Consider the following 19,620-nt stretch of genomic DNA (forward strand, 5'->3'; position numbering starts at 1 on the left):
AACTCAATATAAGCTCTTGATGAGATGGTACAGGCACCCCTCTCTCCTCCACTTCATGTATCCTGGAGTGACGGACAGATGTTGGAGATGTCTCGACGCCACGGGCTCCCTGATGCATATCTGGTGGAACTGTCCCCTACTAAAACCATTCTGGAGGGATGTTGTATCCATCTCTCAAGACATACTTCACACTCCAGTCCCCACAGACCCAGCCTTCTGGTTACTTTCCCATTCCTCAATCTCACTGGCTCAGCATAAAACATCGCTACTTCGACACCTGTCTAATGCAGCGAGGGCAGTCATCCCCACACTATGGAGATCTCAACTCCCACCCACTAGGAAACTATGGTTTAACTGAATTAGTTATTACATGAATATGGAAAACATCCTCCTGGTCTCCAGAGATAAACTCTCGGAGTTTATGACCATATGGATGCCCTGGATATAGTATATGTCTTCCAAAGATTATAAGGACTATGTCTATGCTGTCAAATGATTTAACCACGCAATTGATCAAATGGATAGATTGTACCCCCCCCCCCCCAATTTGATAGCTAGCCCCAGTCTGGTCACACACTGCTCTCTCTCTTCTATTCCTCTCATTTAATTCCTCTCTCTCTTCTACAACTTCTCCACAATGCTATTAAAGATATTACGATTGCATTATAGTATGGATTGATGCCGACAGGACATCGGATGGATGTTACAGAAACACCTACTAACGCTAGTGCCTACACTGACCCCCAGCGATGGGGACGACACGCCACCCTACTCTTTACGGCTATGATGTATTAGACCTTCATTTGTGTCCTGACGATTTCCTCCTTTTGTTGAAATGTGATGCAATCCTTGTATTGTTATACTGTTCTAAATAAAAACAGACTATACAAAAAAAAGAATACTCCTCTGGGCAGAGAGAAACGCTGTAGCATTGTCAGCGGTTTTCATTCCAGGAGTAGACAACTGGGAAGTAGACTTCCTCAGCAGACACAACCTGCACCCGGGGGAGTGGGGCCTTCACCTGGAAGTGTTCAGGTGCTTGACAAGTCGATGGGGATATCCACAGATGGACATGATGGCCTCTCGTCTCAGCAAGAAGCTCAAGCGGTATCGTTCCAGGTCGCGAGACCCACAGGCGGTGGCTGTAGACTCCCTGACGACTCCATGGGTCTATCAGATGGTGTACGTGTTTCCTCCACTTCCTCTGATCCCAAGAATTCTAAAGAGAATAAAAAGGAAAAGGTTCAAGCAATTCTAATTGCTCCGGACTGGCCAAGAAAGACCTGGTACGCAGACCTTCTGGAGATGCTCCTCGAAGATCTGTGGCCTCTTCCTCTTTGCGAGGATCTTCTGCAACAGGGCCCGTTCGTCTATCAGGACTTACTGCGGCTACGTTTGACGGCATGGAAGTTGAACGGCTGATTCTAGCCAGGAAAGGGATCCCTAACAAGGTTATCCCGACTATGATCCAAGCTAGGAAGGGGGTAATGTCTAAGCATCACTATCGTATTTGTAAGAAATACGTCTCTTGGTGTGAGAGCAGAACATTTTCTTCAGTGGATTTCCATCTAGGACGTTTCCTGCTTTTTCTACAAGCAGGAGTGGATGTGGGCCTACGTCTGGATTCCATAAAAGTCCAGATTTCAGCCTTGTCTATTTTCTTTCAGAAACAATTGGCTTCTCTCCCTGTGGTCCAGACGTTCTTAAAAAGATATTCTGCACATACAACCTCCCTTTGTGCCTCCCACGGCACCTTGGGATCTCGATGTGGTGCTGCATTTCCTCCAATCGGACTGGTTTGAGCCGTTACAGGAGGTGGACGTAAAATATCTTACGTGAAAGACCGTCACACTGTTGGCCTTGGCTTCAGCAAGACGTGTTGGAGCTGGGGGCTTTGTCTCCCAAAAGTCCCCATTTAATTTTCCACGATGACGGAGCTGAACTCAGAACTCGTCAGCAATTTCTTTCTAAGGTGGTGTTTGCGTTTCACATCAACCAACCTATTGTGGTTCCGGTTGTCACCGACACCTCTGCTACGTCAAAGTCTTTAGATGTCGTGAGGGCTTTGAAGGTGTATGTAAAAAGAACCGCTCGTCACAGAAAGACGGACTAGCTGTAGCTGTTTGTTCTTTATGATCCCAATAAGATTGGCTGTCCTTCTTCAAAGCAGACAATTGCACGCTGGACTAGACTTACTATCCAGCATGCTTATTCCACGGCAAGTTTGCTATGTCCAAAATCTGTACAGGCCCACTCTACTAGGTCGGTGGGTTCTTCCTGGGCGGCTGCCCGGGGTGTCTCGGCTTTACAGCTCTGCCAAGCAGCTACTAGGTCAGGTTTGAACACATTTGCAAAGTTCTACAAGTTTGGTACTTTGGCCTCTGAGGACCTTTAGGGGGTCATTCCGAGTTGTTTGCTCGCTAGCTGCTTTTAGCAGCATTGCACACGCTAGGCCGCCACCCTCTGGGAGTGTGCCTTAGCTTAGCAGAATTGCAAACGAAAGATTAGCAGAATTGCGAATAGAAATTTCTTAGCAGTTTCTGAGTAGCTCGAGACTTACTCCTACACTGCGATAAGCTCAGCCCGTTTCGTTCCTGGTTTGACGTCACAAACACGCCCTGCGTTCGGCCAGCCACTGCCCCGTTTCTCCAGACACTCCCGGGTTTTATCCTGGCACGCCTGCGTTTTTCCGCACACTCCCAGAAAACGGTCTGTTTCCGCCCAGAAACACCCACTTTCTGTCAATCACACTCCGATCACTTCAACGATGGAAATTCTTCGTTCGGACGTGAGCAAATCTACTAAGTTTTGTGCTAAAATACTTAGCGCATGCGCACTGCGTACCACGTGCATGCGCATTTTCGCCTTTATCGCTCCGTTGCGAAAATCTGCAACGAGCGAACAACTCGGAATGACCCCCATAGTTTGGTCAATCAGTTCTGCAAGAACCTCAGCACTCTCCCTCCCGGTTTGGGAGCTTTGGTACATCCCCATGGTACTAAATGGACCCCAGTATCCTCTAGGACGTAAGAGAAAATAGGATTTTAATTACCTACCAGTAAATCCTCGTAGTCCGTAGGGGATACTGGGCGCCCGCCCAGTGCTTCGTTCTTCCTGCACTGTTACTTGGTTAAGTAATGTTTGTTCAGCCGTTGCTGTTCCTGTTTCAAGTTTGGTTAGCTTGGCTTTCCTCTTGTTGTGTGTGCTGGTTCGGTATCTCACCTCTATCCTTCTCTCGAAGTATGTCCGTCTCCTCGGGCACAGTTTCCTAGACTGAGTCTGGTAGGAGGGGCATAGAGGGAGGAGCCAGCCCACACTATCAAACTCTTAAAGTGCCAATGACTCCTAGTGGACCCTTCTATACCCCATGGTACTAAATAGACCCCAGTATCCTCTACGGACTATGAGAAAAGGATTTACCGGTAGGTAATTAAAATCCTATTTTTTTTATTCTGCCATTTGTGTGAGAAGCATGATTGTCTGACTCACTATCAGTGCTAATATGATTGTTTTATATGTTGCTTTTCTTTTTGTTTCATTTCTTATTTGAACTATAATAAAGATTTAAAACAACAGAGAAACTGATATTCAGGTAAGAGAATTCTGACAATGTGATGAGTTTTGCTCAGAGATGTGTGGAAAAGATAGTCATAGCATTTTTACTCCAGAGTTTTGACAATAAAAATGATTAGAATAATACAAAGAAGATATTTTTAACATATTCTCTGTATTTTTCATTTACTTTACAGTATATAGTCAAAACTCTGGTACAAACGTTAGTATGACAGGAAAGGCTCCACCTCACCAAACGTCACTGATCTCTCTCTCTTTCTCTCTCTCTCTCTGTGTATGTATGTGTGTGAGTTATATATTTATATATTTATATATATATATATATATATATATATATATATATATATATATAACTCACACACATACACACACTCAGCATGACAGAGGCCCGGCTCCCAGCAGAAGGACTTCCACAAAACCAGGCAGTTCCTGTGTGAATAGCAACCGCACCCCCCTAACCCAGCCTTGGTGTCAGTCAGTGGCGTCACAATGTGGGTGCGGGGGGTGCGGCCCGCACCCTGCGGGCAACACCAAAATGCCGGCTCCTGCTCAGTGACAGGAACCGGATGCTGCACTGTAATAATACGTGCAGCACCTGGCTCCTGCCCTGTGTAGGAGCCGGCACTGCATTCTGCATTCAGCCTCTGTGCGAGAGACCTGCCGCTGCTGCTTCACCCGCGGTGTGAGAGTCAGACAACGGCAGCGCCGTGCGCTGACATGCAGACCGGACACAGGTGAGACGCACAGTATCAAGAGATCCCAGGCTGCAGGCTTAGGACTGGGGAGGTGGGACCCGGAGGGAAGGGACAAAGTGGGGTTGTATGAGACAAAGAGGCGCTCTCCGGGGGGCAGCCAACATCTTCTTAACCCCCTGGAGTGCCGAAGACGGGGGTCCGCCCGCGAAGACATGCCCCCTCATGCTTGGCCATGCCCCCGTTTCGCGGCCTCCCGCACCGGGTGTCACCAGGGGCATTGACGCCCTTAGCGTCAGTCATTTTGACAGGCTTTTAACTAGTTTGTTAATAGGTATTCCTCTCTCTTTATATACACAACATTTGAAGTAAATGCTGCACTGCTAGTGGTGACATGAATTAGTGGGGTGGATTTATTATTCGGCATGCCCCCAAAGTGATGCAAACAGGGGTCGAAACATGAGGCCCCCCACCAATCGAGACCCCACCGCTCTTTGACTGCGCCTCCGGCGCTGCTTGTTCGGACCCCCAACAAACAAAAGTTGGGAGGTTTGATTAAGGATGTTGCATCCTTGTACACAGGATTATATCACAGAAGCAGCCAGGAGGTGTCTATTTACACAAGTTGCCTACTGCTACATTAGCGTAATTTATCAGAGTAGCTGTGTATAAGGATGCCGTTACTGTGCCCCAGCATGCATCCAGGAATCAGGCCCTCAAATGCCTAACAAGAGTCTGGCACTTAGCTAGGAGTTTCTTTTATACCAGCTTGTGAAAAGAATCATGATTTTTGAAAAAATAAATTTAAAAAATCATCTTTTTTTTTTTTTAAATCAGATTTTTTTTATTTGAACTTTTTTTTTATTTAAATTGGATTTTTATAAAAATGAGCAAGTAAACAAATAAACCAAGTAAAAACAGTAATATGGAGTTCTTTAAAATACTGTTAATATATTTAATTTAAGTGACTTGACAGTGTCACCATGAATCATGGCATGCACAGCAAACTACACACATCACACAAACTGCAAAAGGATAGAAACAGTAATGATGTTACAGTAATAAAGTTAGAGTAGTTGCCATTTGCCTTGCTGATTTGTAACTCTGAATTATACCCCTTTCACATCGCACAAATAACCCGGTATCGGCACAGCATATTGCCGTGTCGATACAGGTCAGTGTGCGATGTGAAAGCACTTTGCCCGAATTAGCGGATCGCCTGACCCAGTAATTCAACCCGGTATATAAGAAGGGTTATATCCGAGTTGAATACCGGGTCAGGCGCAGTGTGAATGGGAGCCGTGTCGATGCGACACGGCTCCCATCCACAGCATAGGGAGAGGCGGCGCAGAAGATTATCTCATCTCCCATCGCTGCCTCCACCCCTGCCCCTGCTGCTGCTGCGCTCCCCCGCTGCTATGGCAACCGACCCGGTATATTGCCGGGTCAGGATACCGGCGCCGGTATGCCGGACGCCGGCATAACATACTACACCCATGTGGAAAATATTCTTTCTACTGAAGCTGATGATGCTGCAGCTGTTAGCAATTGCTCTAATGCTTCCAAGATATTTTCATTACCAGCTACAGTTTCTGAACCAATCTGTATTTTCCACCAATCTATTGACCCAACATTGTGGTCAAACAAGGGGTAATTAAACGGGGTTGCTTTTGCGTAGAACTTGACTAGTGTTGGTAGAAGGGAATTTGAATGTAGATACAGTATTTTTCTTTGGCAAACTTAAGAGCTTCTAACTTTCTTCTGTAGTCTAACAACTACCACAGTAAAGTGGGTCCATCAAATGCTTGCTTGTTGCGGTCCAAACATTTCTTTATGCTTGGGTTGTCCTGATTTCATTCTTTCAAACTATCCTCTAATTCTTTCCACACATGTACAGCATTGGAATAAAAATCACATGATTTAAATAAATGATTTCTGTAAAATTAATAATCATGTTTTAAACCATGATTTAAATCAAGCTGATTTAAATCTGCACACCATGGGGTAAATTTACTAAGATGGGAGTTCTATTTAAGATGTGAAGTTGCCCATAGCAACCAATCAGATTTTACTTCTCATTTATCTAGCACCTTCTAGAACATAAAACTTGGAATCTGATTGGTTGCTTAGGGCAACATCCCATTTTAAATAGAACTCCCATATTAGTAAATTTACCCCCAAGCTTTATACAAGCAAGAATTCACACTGACTTAGATGGCAGCAATCACTTTGAATCTCTTTAATATAGACATTTTAGTACTTAAGCTCTCTGGATGGAATAATCACATTTGCCTTTCAACGGACACAGCGTGGAATAGATTCTTTCTCAACCATTACATTTCATTGCTGACAGCTATAAGTGGAAGAGGAATATGTCATTGTCTTTAAGAACATGGCTCTGTCAGATCATTCTTATTTTTTCTATGCAACAATATGAAAAGTTGCCTCAAAAATAAAGACTGTAGAAATAAGACCATTTATATTCAGCATGCAGCTGGTGCGGATAGCCAAAGGCTTCAGTTATGACAGGACTTTGCAGTTTGTTCATTCTAAAATGCCTGCATAGAATTAGACAAGATCTTTGCCCTTTTTTGTAGGTCACACCCAAGAAGCCTGCTGCCTAGCCTCTTTTCTTTAAGTCACCTGATTGTCACTGATTGTAATGTAGCAACACGTCATTACAGCATGTCCGTTCCATACTTATTTTGGAGAATTTGCATAAAGTTAGAATGAGCTTGTACACCCAGGTGGTGAATGGTACAATGTGCATTGGGGCACTAGGTAGACTTGTCTGTCCACAAACATATATACACACAGCAGTAATATTGCTTAGTTAAAAATGTCTAAAGGATGCTGCTGTGCCAGTACAGTGCTCCTGACCTCGGGTATCTGCGGAAGTGGGTATGGAGTCAGAGGAATGAATGGGTAACCTCAGTGTAACTGGTTACATGTATGAGCACTAGTAACACACTACTGCCAAATGTTATCACGCTTGACATTGTGTCGCTGATGTTTTCATGACCTCATTGGGTAACCAGCCTAAGACCACTTTCTACCTATAGCTAAGCATGTGAACATCATCTTTTTACTCTTTAAGCAAAAGGCAATATTGGTTAATGGGAGCAGTAAAGTTCCATTCAGCAGGCTTATGGCTGCCAGCAACGGGTATTGTGGCTGACAGCAACAGACTTGGGCTCCTTTTTTAAAATCTGAATTAGAATCCAATATCCGTCTGTGAATCAGCCCCAGAGTGCAGCCCAGCCTGCAAACGTACTGGCCTAAATCATTTGGGGTAAGTGTGGCACCCCTGAGAGTGTCCAGTTTGGGAAACAATGTATTACAGTATCAACATTTATAAAAAGAGGTGAATAAAAGGTCCAGTGGGAAATTATATTTACAATAAAATCTGGCCAGTATAACATGTTATAAGAACAGTGCTGCTGAAGGGGAAGCGTTTGGCATTTCACTGATCGGGATACACAACCCCAGTGTAAAAAAAAATTGTAATTAGATTAAGTAGAGTGATTCACACTTTTATACATGCTTAATTATTTTTCTGTAAATTTCTTGGATTACATATATATTTGTTGTTTTATTTTGTGATCATTAGGACTTTTATTACAATCCTAATAGATTTTAAGTATTCTTATGTTAAACATAATGATTGAAACATTTTAAATGAAGTCTTATATTTTTTATACACACTTTGCTTTGTGATCATTTGTTGTACAAGATTTACACTCCTTTATAGTAAACGTGTTCTCATATAGTAGCTCATTAAATCTCCATTAGTTCCATTGTTCAGCCTTAATAGAGGTGATTCGTCTCTGTCAGTGTAAACTTTGTTTCTGTATGTTCTCTCTGCAAGCAAATGATGAACTTTATTTTTTATTTCCTCTTTGAGGTCAGTCTACATAGTGTGGCATAAGGAAAGGTTACTTGGGGCAGACGCTAGCCTGATTTACAGTGGTTTTACTAATGTTCAATCCCATCTGTCACTGAACACTAACCATACTCTAAGCTAGAATAAAAGCCATTAGGCATGTGATGTCAGCGCTGCTATATGGCTCATACCCCCTCTATTGTCATTTCTGCCATCTTATAAATGCATTGATTGCCACATGGTAGCGACATGATGTATCTTGCAAAGTCAAATACATGAATTTCCTACTTCAAAGTGTGACTTTAGTTACCCTGTAATAAGTTAAAGCAGTGTTCTACAGTCCATTCACCATTACTACACTGTCATATATTTAGCAGCTTTGCATTATCTGAATGATTATAGGGTACATTTTTAATTTTGAATAGCTATTTGTGGTCATGATACCACAATCTTCCCTTACATCCCTTCATTGTAGATCATATATTAATCCTTAGTTCCTACTGTATTCATTTCTCCCGCATTGAGCTCACGTCTCCTAAATCATTAGATTTTTATCATCTTAGGTTCTGGTAGGAATCTCCTAATTAATGTTGTAGCATTTGGGTAAAGTCCTATTTTTCCTTTGTGCCTTGAACAAATATACCAGAGCTTACTGAAGTCATTTTCAGATCAGAGTTCAATGCATAAGAGTCCTGCTCAGTGCCGTAAAAATATAGCCATTTTGGATGTGATTTCCATGATTTCACAAGGACTCATTTCGTGGTGTCCTGCTGATCATGTGCACTTATAGATTGGTGGTTCTGCCTTTCTTATTTGGCGTAAGAATGATTTCTAATCATGGCATTTGTCTATTCTGTGGACGTTCATACAGCCACCAGTTTCTGTACTGTTAGACAACAGGAAAATCTAACATTTCTTCATAAAACTGATGGTAGGCGTACCCATGTTTGCACTTCTAGAAGAAGTATGTTGTTCTTCTAGATTCTATTTGTGGTGCAGAATGTAACATTATGGGGAATTTGGTTAGAATGGCTTGAGGAGCAGACATCTTGTCAGTTTAATCATCTCACCTTTAATCATGCACCCTCAGGATCTACTTCTGCTTTTTTTTTTTGTCATATGATCTCACAAGTATTTGTATATATTTTAATCTTTATTTCCGTGTTAATACGCAATAGAAATGTGACCTGGCATATTGCATGTTGCATGTAATAGTTGTGCGTGTGATTAGAACATACACACCATCTAACCACGAGATAGGCTGGGTGGATGTAATACTCCTGAGGGCAGCTCTGAACGATTCCTTTGTAAATACCCAGTTATCTGCTTTATTGCAGTAACACATGTACAGTAAGACAAAAGATGTGTTTATAAGAATTGGATCACCTGACCAAGAGCACAGTCTCCATCTGTACTTGTCAAATCTGCTGCCTCCAACCTAAATGTTATATAAGTAATAGCCACTCCTTTACGTAGTATTTGTATATGGTGGGCTCTGATGCTTTTATATGTATGTATGTGTGTGTGTGTGTGTGTGTGTGTGTGTGTGTGTGTGTGTGTGTACACCATCACAGCTCTATCCCATCCCCCCTCCCACACTTACCCCAGTGTTGGGCCTCCTATACTAAAGCCAGTGGGAGGCGTCGGGGCTCTTATATTGAGAAGACATGACAGCCTGGCACAATTATTTGTATGTATGTATCTATCTATCTATCTATCTAGTGTTTATACTGTAAAATATCACATTTATGTTATTTTTTTATTTTATTTTTACATCAAACCGCGGGCGGGATGTATTAACATACATCGCCGCCCCTCGCCGGTTACCGCAGCGATGTTGATCGCATATGTACTAACATATGCGATCAACATCGCGATGCGGTGACGGAGGCCCCCCGCGATACCTGTTAGGTGGTCTGCGGGGGGTCTCCGTCACCTCCCCGGGGTCCCCACACTGGCTAGATGCCGGGAAGCAGCAGCAGGCTGCCCCCGGCACCTCCTCCTCCCCCCTGCAGCCGGAAGGACGTCCGGCTGCGTTGCTAGGGGGAGGAGGACACTACCTTCCGGGTCCAGGGCAGCCTGGAGGAAGGTAAGCCAGGGGGAAGGGGGGTCGGCGTCTGCGGCGGGGGTCGTCGGTGTCGGCGGGTTGCGGCGGTCGGCGAAAAGAAGCCCATGGGCTTCTATAGGGTTTCGCCATCCAGAGATGGCGAAACCCTGGACGCCGAAAACGCTGCGGTAGGGTCTTAGTAAATATGAAAATGCGGTAAAACCCCCGTTTTCGGGGTTTTACCGCATTTTTGCTTTAGTACATCCCGCCCCCAGAGAGAAATAACTATGCAGCTAAGTGTAGTCATGGGGAATTGTAAGTTTATTATTTTCTTTGTCTCCCCAGTCACATTAAATTGTAAAAACATGCGTATGGATAAGTAGGTCCAACACCGCCATCATTATGCAGTAATAATCTAGAATCAGTTAACCCTCCTTGCTTTTATATAAACTCAAATGTACAGTAGAGAATGCCATAATTGTATATTTAAGGTAGAGGGTAAAATGAGGCTAAAGCCATAGCATAAAAACAGGAATTGCTTCTGCTAAAACATGGCAGCTTGGGGTCCTCTGTTCCCTGAACCAGAGCTCAGGAGGACCACACTCATCACTTTCATGTCGCAGACAATCTGATAACAGACAGGAGCTGAATAGGTTAGTGTAATAGTGTATGGGTTGGGTTAGACTGACCTAAAGGTCATGGGCCAGGTACTAACAGACTACGCACCAGAGCCCACAAGCTGAGCTATGTTAGTGGAAAAAAGTGAACTGTAATGAGTCTTTCATTTACTTAAATGTGGTGGATCTGCTAAGTGTAACCTTTTTCTAGATTTACCATTTATTCCGATGTTTTTTCAAATGTAAATGTTGAATATGCTTTTGCTATTATTATATGAAAGGGTAACGTTACCATCTATTCTGTCTTGCATATTCCAGGTTATTGTATCGCTTGGAATCATCATTTACAAAGCACTTGACTATGGATTAAAAGACAATGAGGAGAGAGAGCTCAGCCCCCCATTGGAGCGGCTGATTGATAACATGACCAATGTGGATGAGACTGATGGCAGCAACGATGAAGGATATGATGCTTTGGATGAGGACGAGGATGCCAGTGAAAAGGAGGTGCCAGAATTTCGTCATTCATACAAAAATGTTATGAAGGTAATTGAAGCTTTTTGACGGTTTGGCCTTGGCAGCAGATTGACTTATGCCTCAATGTTCTGTTTTCTTGAAGTTATAAAAAGTATATATGTATTTAATATACTGATTTGCAACCCTGACTTTCTGGATGGCATGGCTGCTCACCCCTTCACTTTGTGGAGATTGGCGGGTGTTCACAATTTGCGATCCCTGGTCTCAATAAAGGACAAGCGTCCTTTGCATTACTCAGAAGTATCGTCCCAATATGCCATGATAAGCCCATACCCAATGGCATATCTACAAACACGGTTTTAAGTTACCCACGTTCTTACTCATTTTTCAGCTGATTGGAGGAGCTCGTTAGACTGCCTTTTGACACTCCCATTGCCTCAGCGTAAGGCCATTTCTATCCATTATACTTTCCTGAGAAATATTATTAACCACGCGGAGGTAGCGGGAGGCATGTCTAAATGGTTGACCCATTTTCCCACTTTGACCATACCAGTACTGGAAAAAGCCCTTTTGTTTTCACGAAAGGCTCTAAAAGCTAGTATGTACACTGAACTTTTCCTGAATATATACCATAATACTTATCTATCCCCTATTCAACATTTTCATATGGGAACTTCCGACACACATACATGTCCGAAGTGTCACCAAGCGGATGCAGATAATTACCATTGTCTTTGGGCTTGCTCCATCATACAGTATTTCTGGCATCTCATTCGGCGTTACGCTGAGGCTAAACTTGTCACATATGTGCCTTTCAACCCTGAATGGGCTATATTCTGGGTTTTTGACCCCTCTCTCCGCATGACTTTAGAAAGTAAAAAACTGCTATTAGCTCTTAGCGCAGCTGGGAAAGAGATGATACTTCAGGATTGGATAGACACCTATTCTTGTCCAAGCTTCACTTTCTTTTCAAAATGGACTGGGTAGAAGCTATTGTAGATAAAGGTAAACAGGTTGAACATTTCTTTATTCTCTGGGACTCATATATTGCATCCCTTCCTCTTGCTACGAGGCAGCAAATTAATTTTAGTCTCAAAAATACTACTTGGTATCTCACGAGGCTGGCAGCTCAGGATCCACCTGTTGCTCTGGCCGAATAGGATACATCTGGCCAACGGCCCCTCCCGGAATCACCATGTTCACCATTTCAATTAAAATATACTGAAGTGACTTTGATTGTTTTATACAAGCAATGTTTTACTCTAATATTATCATTTTTCTTTTTCTGTATCAGTGTAATTTCTTTTTGGACTTTCTGCTCTGACCATATCCTCGACCAGATTTGTGATGATGTAATGTCTCAATAAAAAGTTATATATATAAAAAAAAAAAAGTATTTAATATACAGTAGTGCATATTAGATAAGCACATGTGTATACAGAGGCCTGTCTGTAGAGATACTGCTTCCACATAGAACTTTCTAGCTCAGCAGGTATAGTATATTACACTGTTATGTGCAGACATAGGCAGTTTATACAAATGAATGTTTTATTAGGAGCGTCATGTTTGAGAAAGTAATGTGGCATGTACTGTACTCTAGCACAGTGACTATATCCTCCATAGTATTTCTGTCAGTGTGTTCACAGGATCAGCCAGACCTACCTATGAGCAGAAAAGCTACTCACTTACGTGAAGTTAAAGGATTGGCAACATGTGGGTTCACAGAATTTGTTTTTGGGATTCCCTGATTGCAACACATGTCATTGAGCACCTTCTTTTAGGGTGCCAGAAAGCTGGCATCTGGGTTCCCAGCAAACTCTTAAGTTGTCCACCAGTGGTGTAAACCATAGAATCAAGCACTTAATTCCCACTGAAGATCTACCCAAAGTCATACATTAATTTGTATAATCTCTACTTAGGTCTCTCAACAAAAGAATTGCCCAGTTAAAGCTGGTTCAAAACACATCTGCTAGGCTATTAACCAACAAGCCCTTTTCCAACCACATAACACCCATTCTCTTCTCCCTCCACTGGATGCCTCTAAGATGGCAAATCACTTTCAAAGCCCTACATGACTATAGTCCAAGGTACCTGAATCAACTTCTGATGCCATCCTGCCCCGCTTGATTACTGTAGATTAAGGATTTTTACCAGTACCTACAATCTCCCAGAATATATCTGGGGTTCCAGCTTTTAGCCATGCATCTCCAACTCTATTGAACTCGCTTTCCGGAACAGTTTGAGAGGCTTCATCTCTAGAATCCTTCAAACACATACTCAAGACTTTCCTGTTTACTCAAGCATTCCCTTGATGTCCCATTAGTGTCTCCATGCTCTCTGTACTTCATGCATAACATTTCTGTACTTCATTGATTCTATATTGTATTATGTTCATTCTGTCTGTTAAGCTCCTTGAGTTCTACTCGCGAAAGAGTTATAAAGATAAAATAATTATTGTTAGAATTAATAGTATTAGCACCCCTCTTTTTGTTTTAGACAATTTACTCTGTTCTTTATGTTTTGTGTCTGGGATAATGAGACTCCTGTATGCACGAGTAGGGTCTTCTCCATCTGCCTCATGTTTGTATTGTATAACCCTGCGGTCAGTTTGTTTCCCCTGATTTCTGCTCATTCGCATGGGTTTTGCTGTAACTGCTAACCCATGATGACCACCCATGTAGGTGGCATTGTGCGTAATTGGTAGGTTTTCATTATCAGTTACTATATGTTGATATATGCCATATGTGTAAGATGATGGTCCAGCACTATGGAATCTGTGTCACCTTAGAAATAAACAATAATGATGATAAGTACTCTTTTCTTGGCATGATAACATTATACAATGTCTTTTGAATTCTTGATTACATTCTGCTTGAATATCATCACCAAGGTCTAGGACCAGAACATAAATTAAGTTATAAAAGAATTCTAATTAGATACAACTCTATCGTTTAGGTCTTTTTCATTAATATTAATATTACTGTGATGTTGCAGCTAATCTTTAATTGCCCATGGATTTTTGTCAGAGTGATGTAACAGCTCATTCTAAGCAATTTCCTTAGAGTTCCATAAACAATTTTTTGGATTTCGTTTATGTAGGAGATGAGTAGAAAAGAACATTTTGCAGGTGAGTGAGTAGAGAGAGTTATCTCATTTCACAATCATCGTCCAAATCTGCAGATTATCGTTGGATCGGGACTATAATCACATAGTGTATTGCTTCGACTGATCAGTGATGATCGGACGGTCAGGCATGAGAAATCTTCCAACATTCCAGACTGATCCAATCATTGGTTGTCCACTTTTGGCAGTGAAAGCACTGCCACGGCCAACGGACCGAGATTCCCTCGCTCCTCCACAGGAGATGAATGGGGAAATGTTTCCTTCATCTCCAGAGGAGGAACCAAGAAATTGCATGGCCATACACTGTGATATATCATACAGTGTATGACTGCGCTATCTGCTGAGTGTCAGGCTGCCAGATAAAGGGGGGAATTCAATTACATTAGAAGGGGGCGAATTAGCCGTTGCAGCAGCGTTTCAACGCCGGCAACGGAAGCCTGATCCGCCCCCTTCGCACACCTTGTCGAATGTGGTGTTTACTAAAAAGTGCTCGCTGCGTATGGAATGACTGATGCAGCAAGACTTGCCTGGATGTCATTGGAATAGTGTAGAATGCCTTTCATATTTTGTTTGGTTTTACCACTCACCATCTTTTCTCCTCTTTCTCTGTATGTGTCATACCCCTTTCACACCGCAAACCCGGGTCCGACCTGGTATTTTGAATCCAGGTCCGACCTGGTATTTTGAATCCAGGTCCGACCTGGTATTTTGAATCCAGGTCCGACCTGGTATTTTGAATCCAGGTCCGACCTGGTATTTTGAATCCAGGTCCGACCTGGTATTTTGAATCCAGGTCCGACCTGGTATTTTGAATCCAGGTCCGACCTGGTATTTTGAATCCAGGTCCGACACGGGTCAGACCCTTTCACACTACACTTTCAACCCTGGCTCCTTTTAACGCAACACGGGTCAGCAATTAAAACACCATGGATTTCATTTTAAATGGATTTTCTCTATCGTCCTAAGTGGATGCTGGGGTTCCTGAAAGGACCATGGGGAATAGCGGCTCCGCAGGAGACAGGGCACAAAAAAGTAAAGCTTTTACCAGATCAGGTGGTGTGCACTGGCTCCTCCCCCCATGACCCTCCTCCAGACTCCAGTTAGATTTTGTGCCCGAACGAGAAGGGTGCAATCTAGGTGGCTCTCCTAAAGAGCTGCTTAGAGAAAGTTTAGCTTAGGTTTTTTACTTTACAGTGAGTCCTGCTGGCAACAGGATCACTGCAACGAGGGACTTAGGGGAGAAGTAGTGAACTCACCTGCGTGCAGAGTGGATTTGCTGCTTGGCTACTGGACACTAGCTCCAGAGGGACGATCACAGGTACAGCCTGGATGGTCACCGGAGCCGCGCCGCCGGCCCCCTTGCAGACGCTGAAGAGAGAAGAGGTCCAAAATCGGCGGCTGAAGACTCCTGAGTCTTCATAAAGGTAGCGCACAGCACTGCAGCTGTGCGCCATTTTCCTCTCAGCACACTTCACACAACAGTCACTGAGGGTGCAGAGCGCTGGGGGGGGGCGCTCTGAGAGGCAAATAAAAACCTTATTAGAGGCAAAAAATACCTCACATATAGCCCACAGAGGCTATATGGAGATATTTAACCCCTGCCTAACTTCAAAAATAGCGGGAGACGAGCCCGCCGAAAAAGGGGCGGGGCCTATCTCCTCAGCACACAGCGCCATTTTCTCTCACAGAAAAGCTGGAGAGAAGGCTCCCAGGCTCTCCCCTGCACTGCACTACAGAAACAGGGTTAAAACAGAGAGGGGGGGCACTGATTTTGGCGATATTGTATATATATAAAAGATGCTATAAGGGAGAAACACTTATATAAGGTTGTCCCTATATAATTATAGCGTTTTTGGTGTGTGCTGGCAGACTCTCCCTCTGTCTCCCCAAAGGGCTAGTGGGTCCTGTCCTCTGTCAGAGCATTCCCGGTGTGTGTGCTGTGTGTCGGTACGTGTGTGTCGACATGTATGAGGACGATGTTGGTGAGGAGGCGGAGAAATTGCCTGTAATGGTGATGTCACTCTCTAGGGAGTCGACACCGGAATGGATGGCTTATTTAGAGAATTACGTGAGAATGTCAACACGCTGCAAGGTCGGTTGACGACATGAGACGGCCGACAATCTATTAGGACCGGTCCAGGCGTCTCAGAAACACCGTCAGGGGTTTTAAAAACGCCCATTTACCTCAGTCGGTCGACACAGACACAGACACGGACACTGAATACAGTGTCGACGGTGAATAAACAAACGTATTTCTCATTAGGGCCACACGTTAAGGGCAATGAAGGAGGTGTTACGTGTTTCTGATACTACAAGTACCACAAGAAAGGGTATTATGTGGGAGTGAAAAAACTACCTGTAGTTTTTCCTGAATCAGATAAAATAAAATGAAGTGTGTGATGATGCGTAGGGTTACCCCGATAGCAAATATTGGCGTTATACCCTTTCCCGCCAGAAATTAGGGTACGTTGGGAAACACCCCTTAGGGTGATAAGGCGCTCACACGCTTATCAAGTGGCGTTACCGTCTCCAGATACGGCCGCCCTCAAGGAGCCAGCTGATAGGAAGCTGGAAAAATATCCTAAAAAGTATATACACACATACGGTGGTTATACTGCGACCAGCGATCGCCATCAGCCTGGAGATGCAGTGCTGGGTTGGCTTGGTCGGATTCCCTGACTGAAAATATTTTATTCATGTAGAGCATTTAATAGGATGCATTCTATATATATGTATGTGAGATGCACAGAGGGATATTTGCTCTCTGGCATCAAGATAAGTGCGTTGTCCATATCTCCCAGAAGATGTCAGGGACACGACAGTGGTCAGGTGATACAGATCCCATACGGCAGATGGAAGTATTGCTGTATAAAGGGAAGGAGTTATTTGGGGGTCGGTCCATCGGACCTGGGGACCACAGCAACAGCTGGGAAATCCAACCTTTTTTACCCCAAGTTACATCTCAGCTAAAAAAGACACCGTCTTTTCAGCCTCAATCTTTCCTTTCCCATGAGGGCATGCAGGCAAAAGGCCAGTCATATCTGCCCAGACATAGAGGTAAGGGAAGTAGACTGCAGCAGGCAGCCCTTTCCCAGGAAAAGAAGCCCTCCACCGCGTCTGCCAAGTCCTCAGCATGACGCTGGGGCCGTGCAAGCGGACTCAAGGTGGGGGGGTAGTCTCAAGAGTCTCAGGGCGCAGTGGGATCACTCGCAAGTTGACCCCTAGATCGTACGAGTATTATCCCAGGGGTAAAGATTGGAGAGTCGAGACATCTTCTCCTCGCAGGTTCCTGAAGTCTGCTTTACCAACGGCTCCCTCCGACAGGGAGGCAGCATTGGAAACAATTCACAAGCTGTATATCCAGCAGGTGATAATCAAAGTACCCCTCCTACGACAAGGAAAAGGGTATTATTTTTCCACACTATATTGTGGTACTGAAGCCAGACGGCTTGGTGACACATAGTCTAAATCTAAAATGTTTTGAACACTTACATAAAAGGTTCAAATCGAGATAAAGTCACTCAGAGCAGTGATAGCGAACCGGAAAAAAAGGGGACTATATGGTGTCCCTGGACATCAAGGATTACCTCCATGTCCAAATTTTGTCCTTCTCATCAAGGGTACCTCTGGTTCGTGGTACAGAACTGTCAATATCAGTTTCAGACGATGCCGTTTGAATTATCCACGGCACCCCGGGCCTTTTTACCAAGGTAATGGCCGAAAAGATGTTTCTTCAAAGAAAAAAGGCATCTAAATTATCCCTTACTTGCACGACCTAAAAAGGGCAAGTTCCAGAGAACAGTTGGAGGTCGGAAGAGCACTATCTAAAGTAGTTCTTCGACGGCACGACTGGATTCTAAATATTCCAAGAATCGCAGCTGTTTTCCGACGATACGTCTGCTGTTCCTAGGGATGATTCTGGACACGGTTCAGAAAAAGGTTTTTCTTCCCGAGGAAAAAGCCAAGGAGTTATCCGACCTGTCAGGAACCTCCTAAAACCAGGAAAGGTGTCTGTACATCAATGCACAAGAGTCCTGGGAAAAATGGTGGTTTTTTACGAAGCAATTCCATTCGGCAGATTCCATGCAAGAATTTTCCAAAGGGATCTGTTGGACAAATGGTCAGGGTCGCATCCTCAGATGCACCTGCGAATAACCCTGTCGCCAAGGACAAGGGTATATCTTCTGTGGTGGTTGCAAAAGGCTCATCTATTGGAGGGCCGCAGATTCGGCATACAGGATTTGATCCTGGTGACCACGGACGCCAGCCTGAGAGGTTGGGGAGCAGTCACACAAGGAAGAAACTTCCAGGGGGTATGGACGAACCTGGAAAAGTCTCTTCACATAAACATTCTGGTACTAAGAGCAATCTAAAATGCTCTAAGCCAGGCGGAACCACTCCTGCAAGGAAAACCGGTGTTGATTCAGTCGGACAACATCACGGCGGTCGCCCATGTAAACAGACAGGGCGGCACAAGAAGCAGGAGTGCAATGGCAGAAGCTGCCAACATTCTTCGCTGGGCGGAGAATCACGTAATAGCACTGTCAGCAGTGTTCTTCCCGGGCGTGGACAACTGGGAAGCAGACTTCCTCAGCAGACACGATATTCACCCGGGAGAGGGGGGTCTTCATCCAGAAGTCTTCCACATGCTAATAAACTGTTGGGAAAGACCAATGGTAGACATGATGGCGTCTCGCCTCAACAAGAAACTGGACAAGTATTGCGCCAGGTCAAGAGATCCACAGGCAATAGCTGTGGACGCACTGGTAACACCTTGGGTGTACAAATCAGTATATGTGTTTCCTCCTCTGCCTCTCATACCAAAGGTATTGAAGATTATACGGTGAGGAGGAGTAAGAACAATACTAGTGGCTCCGGATTGGCCAAGAAGGACTTGGTACCCGGAACTTCAAGAGTTGGTCACGGACGACCCGTGCCCTCTACTTCTGAGAAGGGACCTGCTACAACAGGGTCCCTGTCTCTTTCAAGACTTACCGCGGCTGCGTTTGACGGCATGGCGGTTGAACGCCAGATCCTAAAAGGGAAAGGCATTCCAGAAGAAGTCATTCCTACCTTGATTAAGGCAAGGAAGGAAGTCACCGCGAAACATTATCACCGCATTTGGCGAAAATATGTCGCGTGGTGCGAGGATCGGAGTGTTCCGACGGAGGAATTTCAACTGGGTCGTTTCCTACATTTCCTACAATC

General features: G+C 44.1%; 1 protein-coding gene across 5 annotated transcripts in view; it reads left to right on the plus strand.

Moving 5' to 3' along the window:
- Positions 1–19,620, plus strand: part of SPIRE1 (spire type actin nucleation factor 1) — a 524,996-nt gene that overhangs the window by 218,302 nt on the left and 287,074 nt on the right. For all 5 annotated transcript variants that reach the window (XM_063923426.1, XM_063923427.1, XM_063923428.1 and 2 more), the window contains one exon: positions 11,131–11,358. In XM_063923426.1, coding sequence (XP_063779496.1) covers positions 11,131–11,358 — 228 coding nt within the window. The remainder of the gene's footprint in view (positions 1–11,130; positions 11,359–19,620) is intronic.

The sequence above is a fragment of the Pseudophryne corroboree genome, chromosome 5 (assembly GCF_028390025.1).
Source record: "Pseudophryne corroboree isolate aPseCor3 chromosome 5, aPseCor3.hap2, whole genome shotgun sequence".
Classification (NCBI taxonomy): Eukaryota; Metazoa; Chordata; class Amphibia; order Anura; family Myobatrachidae; genus Pseudophryne; species Pseudophryne corroboree.